Source organism: Salvia hispanica, chromosome 1 (genome assembly GCF_023119035.1).
Source record: "Salvia hispanica cultivar TCC Black 2014 chromosome 1, UniMelb_Shisp_WGS_1.0, whole genome shotgun sequence".
Classification (NCBI taxonomy): domain Eukaryota; kingdom Viridiplantae; phylum Streptophyta; class Magnoliopsida; order Lamiales; family Lamiaceae; genus Salvia; species Salvia hispanica.
The window spans coordinates 22,811,066-22,819,455 of NC_062965.1; the positions used below are offsets into that span (position 1 = coordinate 22,811,066).

Here is an 8,390-nt window from a genome sequence, read left to right on the forward strand (position 1 = left end):
TCATTCCTCTTGTGGTGCGTGCATAAACTGACTGACCACTCCAACTGCATACGTAATATCCGGCCTAGTATGAGACAAATAGATAAGCTTTCCAACTAACCTCTGATATCTCCCACTATCGGCTAATTTTGCTTCTTCCTTCATCTGTAATCCATGAATTTGTACCATAGGAGTGTCTGTTGGCTTACAATCGATCATTCCTATCTCTGCTAACAAATCAAGTATATACTTCCTCTGATTTATGAAGATTCCCTTCTTTGACCTTAGTACCTCTATTCCAAGGAAGTACTTAAGAAGGCCTAGGTCTTTCATCTCGAACTCATGAAATAAATTCTTCCTTAGCTCGGCTATATCCTCCTTAACATCTCCAGTAATAATCATGTCGTCTATATAGATAATCAAACAAGTGATCTTTCCCTCCATTTTCTTGAGGAACCAAGTATGGCCTGAATTACTTTGTTTGTACCCATATTTCTTCATTACTTCTGTGAATCTCCCGAACCATGCTCGCGGAGACTGTTTCAACCCGTGCAGTGTCTTCCTGAGCTGACAGACTTCTCCATCTTAAAATTCTTCTGTGAACCCAGACGGTGGTTCCGTGTAAACTAGTTTTGATAACTCCCCGTGCAAAAATGCATTTGTCACATAGAACTGGTGAAGCGGTCAATCCTTGTTAGCTGCAATCGAAAATAACACCCTCACGGTATTAATCTTCGCAACTGGTGAGAATCAGCATAATCCACACCATATGTCTGGGTGTATCCCTTCACCACGAGTCGTGCCTTATATCTCTTGATCGTCCCATCTGGTCTCCTTTTTATCGTGAAACCCATCTGCATCCGACAGTTCTAGCTCCTTCAGGCAATTTGCTCTTGACCCACGTACTATTTTTCATTAGGGCTTTTATTTCTGTAAGCATTGCTTCTCTCCACTTTTTATGTTTCATTGTTTCTTCAGCTGACTGTGGAATTTCCTCTTCTTCATACAGTGCAGCTTCAAAGGCCCGGGCCATTTTAGTCAGGTTTCTTTGCACAAAGTTTTCCACCCCATTCCTATCTTTTTGGGGGAATATCGTTTCGGCAGAATTCCCCTTGTACTTCTGAACAGAAGCACATATTTCCCGGTGTCTCCATCTACAGTGTTATCTTCCCCTTGGAGTCCTGTATTCACCGATACTTGGTTCAGTAATTATCTCGGATATCGTAGGAGAAGGATTGCTTGGGGGCGGATGAGATAGCTCCGTTGGCGAGACTTGCTCGGTAGCAGTGACTATCACTGGATCTGTTGGACCCTCGATCGAGGAGCTTGGCAATGGCACAACCCAACTTAGATAGTCTTTGGAATTATCTGGACCTTTCTCCCCCTTACTACTAAGGTGGGTGGTATAGAAAAACTCAGTTTCCAGGAAGTTGCAGTTCATAGTGGTGTTAATTTTTCGATTGTGGGGATCAAAGCATCTGTACCCTTTTTGGTTCACCCCATACCCCACGAAGACACATTTGGTTGCACATGGTGACAGTTTGGTTCTTTCATGTTTTGGGATATGAGTGTAGACGGTACATCCGAAGACTTTGGGCTGAAGGTTCAGGTGTTCGGGTATCTTGGCTTGTTTGGATAGGGTATCAAGGGGAGTTTTCATGTTCAAGATTTTAGTGGGAAGTCGATTTATGAGGTAGATGGAGGTAGCAATTGCTTATGGCCAAAAGTATTTGGGAACTTTGGAGTCGATCATTATGGCTTGGGTCATTTCTAGGATTGTCCTATTTTTCCGTTTCGCTACCCCATTTTGTTCAGGTGTATAGGCACAAGAGGTTGAAGGGGTTGGCAGCGGAAGCGCTCACATAAATCAATTACATAATAATTCTGATCTATTTAGCAGATTATTTAGACAAATTCTATTTGTGTAATTATCACATGTATCATGCTCATAACTCAAATAAAACATGCTTTAAATTAATTGAAACCTAAAACATGCTTTTCTAGGGTTTTAGCCATTATACCTTGATGATTCTCCAAAGAATCGAAGATGGCTAGCGCCTTCTCCACGTGAAGATCTTTAGTACAAAACCACGGATCTTCTGTCTGGTTCTCGGACTGTAAACTGATATCAGGGTGGCATGATCTGAACTTAATATAAATAGGAGAATAAAGGAGAGACAGACATGACAATCCTATCCCACAAAGAGAGAAATTTTCGCCTCACCACTCTCTAGATTAGTAGAGGAGCTCGAAAATTCTTGAAAGCTCTCATCCGTAAGGATATTTTCTCGTCTTCTTTATTCTCCTATTTATAATAAGTTCACATATTGGGCCCGTGACAGGAATCTATGGAAGGCTTTGGATATGGGCTCCTCCAATTAGCTTTTTTACTAATTAAATTAAACCCAATTTAATATAAGCTTATAATTGGAATATTACGCAGCAACTACAAAAGTAATATTGCACTCCCCATCCAAATCCGAAATTATAAGTACTGCTATGGACTTAATTAATTAATATCTTATTTATTCCAAGAGAGGACTCAGCAAGAAAACTTATTTATTATTCATAGAGTAATTAAACTCCAACTAGCTAGGTTCCGAATAATAAAACCTTATTTCAAGCTTCTCTTGAGGATGTTATCAAACGAATCGTAGTCTAAGCCTATCTAGGTTGTGAAATTATTCTTTTTCTTTGTTTAGAACTAACCGTGTTACCTTAAAGTGGACGACGCCCACAGCCGGTCAACTAAAACAAAGACTTAGACTTTGTTAAGTTACTTATACATTTAAACATGTAATAAACATCCATTAAATGTAAAATATAACAACATTATGAAAAAAATAATCTGTTTATTCCTTTGGAAAATAAAATAAGAGTTTTAACAGTATTCAATCACTTGAAAGGTGATTTCTAGTATACAAACTCTAACAATCTCCCAGCTTATACTCAAAACGGCTTTCGAGTATACAAAAAAAAATGTGCACTACGTCTAATTCTCCCACTTATACCGAAAGCGAGTTGAGGTCTCGAGCGAAGTCGAACTCCCATTCCTTCTACATGGCGCTCGAACGGTTTGACCGCCAATGCCTTAGTAAAAGGGATCTGGCAGGTTGTTCTCTGACGCAATCTTGACCACTTGTATGTCTCCTCTCTGCACTATATCTCGATGATGATATGATACTTCCGTCTCAATGTGTTTGCTCGCTTTGTGAGCTCTTGGTTCCATCGAATTTGCCACAGCACCAGAATTGTCACAATAAATGGTGATGCTCTTGGGCAGATTCGTAACCACACCTAAGTCCATAAGAAAGTTCTTGAGCCATACAGCCTCTTTTGCAGCCTCCGAAGCGGCCACATATTCGACTTCCATGGTAGAGTCTGCAATGCATTTCTGCTTTACACTCTTCCAAATTACGGCTCCACCTCCTAAGGTAAACACATAACCAGAAGTAGATTTCTTCGAGTCTTGATCAGCTTGAAAGTCTGAATCAGTATATCCCATCAGATGCTGTCTTAGGACACATCTCTTGAGATAAATGGATGCCATGTCTAAAAGGTAAGAAACCTTTCTTGGCATCTTGCATGCTAAAGCGACTAAGTACAGTGTCGATGTAAGGTTCTTGAGATAAGCACAACATCCTTTTCTCACGGTCCCGTAGGACCTTGATACCTAGAATGTGTCCCGCGTCTCCCATATCCTTCATCTCGAACTGGTTTGACAACCACGTTCGTACTGATGACAACATCTTTTTATTGTTTCCAATTAGAAGAATGTCATCTACATATAAAACTAAGAACACCACATTCCCCTTCTCAACCTTCTTGTACACGCAGCTCTCGTTAGGGCATTTTTCGAATCCAAACTTATGAACAGTCTGATCGAAACACTGATTCCATGATCTAGATGCTTGCTTGAGGCCATAAATGGCCTTCTTAAGCTTCCAAACCATGTGCTCTTTGCCCTTGACGGCATAACCCTCGGGTTGTTCCATGTAGATGGTCTCCTCAAGACTACCGTTCAAGAACGCAGTCTTAACGTCCATCTGCCACACATCCCAATCCATGTAAGCTGCTATAGACAATAGTATCCGGATCGATTTGAGCATGGCCACTGGGGAGAAGGTCTCGTCGTAATCGACACCTTCCTTTTGGGTATACCCCTTAGCCACTAGTCTTGCCTTAAAGACTTTAACTCGTCCATCGGGTCCACGTTTACGTTTGTATATCCACTTGCTCCCAATGGCAGTACAGCCTTCGGGTAGGACAGATAAATCGTAGACGTCTTTGTCTATCATAGATTGTAGTTCCGAATCCATTGCACTTACCCATTGGCAATGATCGACATCCGCCTGCGCCTCTGCAAAATTCCAGGGATCTAGTACATTGCTGTCCGAGGAGTGATCCATAGATTCTCCCAAACCAATGTACCTTTCGGGCTCATGAGAGACCCTCCCACTGCGGCGCGGCACTACAACATTAGGTGTAGAAGTTGAAGGTTCGGGAATTGGTTGTACTATAGGTACTTGTTCTTGGTTAATGGAACTTGTGACTGAAGTGAGCTCTTCAAGAGCCACCTCACTGCTGGGTTTATGATTCATAACAAAGTCTTCCTCTAAGAATGTCGCGTGAGTACTCACAATGACTTTCTTGTCTCGGAGACTATAGAATTCATAAGCTTTCGATCCTTTGGGGTATCCTATAAACAAACATACCTCTGTCCTTGAGTCCAGCTTAGTTGGATCCTTTTCCAAAACATGAGCTGGACACCCCCATATCTTGAGATGCTCTAGATTGGGCTTGCGCCCATTCCACAACTCATATGGAGTGGCAGGAACAGATTTTGACGGTAAATTGTCTAAAATATGGCTCGCGGAAAGCAAGGCATGTCCCCAAAACGAAATAGGCAGTCGTGCATAACTCATCATCGATCGGACCATGTTTAACAAGGTCCTGTTCCTTCTTTCAGCTACGCCATTCTGCTGGGGTGTGCCCGGCGCAGTCAGTTGGGATTCAATTCCCTCTACCGATAAGTAGTCCAAAAACTCGGCACTGAGGTATTCGCCTCCGCGATCAGATCGCAGGCTTTTGATACGTTTTCCATGATGCGTCTCAGCATAAGCCTTAAACTCCTTGAACTTGTCAAAAGCTTCAGACTTAAAGCGCATCAAATAAACATATCCAACTTTCGAGTAATCATCAATAAAAGTGATGAAATAGCGAAAGCCGCCTCTTGCCTCGGTTGACATTGGTCCACACACATCAGTATGAACGAGTTCTAGTACTTCCTTGGCCCTATTACCTTTCACCCTAAAAGGTCTCTTAGTCATCTTGCCTTCCAAGCAGGATTCACACGTGGAAAATGATTCAGTATCTAGTCCTTTAAGAAGGTCTTGATCCACGAGAGTTTGAATCCTCCTTTGGTTGGCATGACCAAGTCTAAGGTGCCATAAGTACGTTTCGTTCATTGAACTTGAAGGTTCTTTTCTTTTCTTTGAAATTTTCGATGCATTATTGAGTTCTAATTTGCGATTATTAAATTGTGTAGATATGATTGTGTACAGATTGTTTTCCATGATACCACGACAGATATAAGAACCATCTTTCTTAATAACACAACTGTCATTAAAAGAAATCGAATATCCATCAAAAACCAATTTAGAAACTGAAATTAAATTTCTTCTAAAAGAAGGTATCAACAAAACATTCTTCATAACCAAAAATCTATCACTACTAAAACGCAAATAAACGTCTCCCACTGCAACGGCCGCCACTTTAGTAGCGTCGCCCAGCTGGACTTCGATCTTCTTGTCACCTGCATTAAATCAGGATCAAAACAAATATGATCAGTCGCACCAGTGTCTATAACCCAAGTATGAGATGAAGTCGAAGCCAAACATGACTCAACAACTAGAGCTTGGTGCATACCTGTAGCCTTGCCCTTTTTAGGGCAGTCTGGCTTCCAATGCCCCTTCTCTCCACACTTGAAACACTTTCCGGTTTGCTTCTTTCCCGACCTCCTCTTTCTCTTTCCCTTAGCTTCCTTAGGTGCGACCTGGTTTGTCACTTTCTTCTTTCCTACGCCAGGCCTAGGGCCAGAGGAACGATGTGACGAACTGACCATCGCAGCCTTCGCTTGGTTCATGAGATCCTCCCATGGCGGCATGCTGATGTCTAAGCACTGTTGACATGGAGGCCAACATATAACACTTAGCCATCTCATTCGCCTTATGCCACCGTCTATGGGCATCTCGCGCTGCCTGCGCGGCGTTAGCCGCCGGCACTGGGGGCCATGGAGTAGTGAGCACAAACTTGTACTCATCAGCCGTGAGAACGATGTCCAAATTTTGTTTCCATTCTATGTAATTTTGGCCCCTCGAGTTTGTTTTCTTTAAGAATTGCAGTAAAGAGGATTGAGTGACATGTTGACGCATTTAGTTTGCACTGCAAAACAGGAATATTTACTATTTGTCATAAACTTATGTGATGAAATTGAGTAGATTAACCATAAAACTTTTCAAAATTCTCACAACTGTAAAATTAAAATTTTGTACCCTCAAGCAGAGAGTACTGGATACGCATTACAAAATTTTAACATTTTTACTGGTCACAACACCGACGCAATAGTCCCAGAGACTTGCAGCACGGCATGGCCGCTTAAATGTCCCGCTAAGCTACCGACTCATCGGATGAAGTAATAGCAAGATTTCATTTCTACAACACACTCCCATAACAATGCTCATGCGTTGATAACAAGACCAAGCTATCTCAGTAATTTTCGTGTTTGGACTTCTGAAACTTGTAATTTCTTAGGATTATTGTCCCCATAGCATGGGTGACGATAATATTGGAAACTACTTTCTAGTCCATACTATTTACATTTGAGAAGTCCACCTATATGAACTCGCTATTTCTTAGGATTATTGTCCCCACAGCATGGGTGGCGATAAGATTCAGAAATTAGCTTCATAAGTTGTGGACCAATCGATGGAGACCATATACAAACTTAGTTCGTAATTATCGCTTAGATATTTAAGTTATGGTTTTTCATTAATTATCCTTAGCCTTAGTGCAGATTAAAGGTTTAATTAAGTTCTGTTGGTATTCAATTGACTGGATAATTAAATCTTTTATAATCTTTTATACATCTTATTAAAGGATGATTTATATTAATTACTAAAGTTTAATCCATATTCATGTCTTCTATAAGATTTATCTAAAATAATTAATTATTTTTACTGGATAATTAAATCTTTTATAATCTTTTAAACATCTTATTAAAGGATAATATATTAATTACTAAAGTTTAATCCATATTCATGTCTTCTATAAGATTTATCTAAAATAATTAATTATTTATATCTTTGACTGACATGAATAAATAAACTTTAAATTAATTCCTTATTAAGATTGGGAAGAGAATAATATTTTATTATTTAATGAAATCCTACATATCTATCCTTATTAGGATTCTAGATATATATAATATAATTAGGAAACTATTAAATTATTCTTGTCCACATCATCTAGGATTAAAAGATATCCCTAGATATGGTCAATAATCTAAATATTCCTAAAATCTAGGGAAATCTTCCCAAAATATTTTATTTCCATTAAATAATAATATTTTAATGATATCTTTTAATTTAGGAATCAAATAATCATTAAAAATAATGTTTCATCGTTATCTACTCGTACGAGGTTGGCACACACGACGAACGACGAAAATCCACCGGAGTTAACTCGCCGGAACGGCGAATTCGCCGCCCAGCTATCTCAGGCAGCGCGCGCGACGGCGCGGCTGCTTCCTTCTCCCTCTCCGGCGCATGAGCGCCAGGAACTCCCTCTGTCGACGACGGCCAGCCGCGCAGCCACCGCCACGCAGCTCCGGCGACCCCTCATTCCGGCGGCTGCTGCTCTCGGTCTCGCGTCGCTAGGGTTAGGCTCGACTAGGGTTAGGTTTAGGGTTAGGGTTAGGGTTTCTTGGGGTGATACCGTCGCTGCTCTCGGACGAGCAACGATATCCGACTACCACCACCATCGTCGATCGCCGTTTTTTCTGGAGAGGAGGCCGCCACGGTCTTGCCGACGGCGTGGACGAGCCCTTGCTCGTTTTCACGCCGCCGCATGATCGCGGCCAAGCTCCCACTCAATCGACCGCGGACGCTCAGAGACCGCCGGTACCGGTGATCACACCGGCGGCGCACACGAGACCACTCTCGTCCGTGCGTCGCCGGTCGATCACCCCCCGTTCTCTCGCTCGCTTGACAACCCTAATTTGAATCGCATGTCGAGCGATTCGTCTCGGCGCAAGCGCCGACGAATCGCACGTCTCGTGCGTTCCAAGTATTTGAGTTCTTTGTTTCGATTGTTCTTGAGTTCATCATGCATATTAAATAACAACTAAAAAC

General features: G+C 41.6%; 1 protein-coding gene across 1 annotated transcript; it reads right to left on the minus strand.

Annotated features, from left to right (window-relative positions):
- Positions 1–480, minus strand: LOC125190671 (uncharacterized mitochondrial protein AtMg00810-like). The gene has a single exon (XM_048088024.1). The coding sequence runs from the start codon at positions 478–480 to the stop codon at positions 1–3; it is 480 nt and encodes a 159-aa protein (XP_047943981.1).
- Positions 481–8,390: the final 7,910 nt, after the last annotated feature.

Coding starts and splice junctions, on each gene's coding strand:
- LOC125190671 (XM_048088024.1), bottom strand. CDS start 480: ATGAAGAAATATGGGTACAAACAAAGTAATTCAGGCCATACTTGGTTC.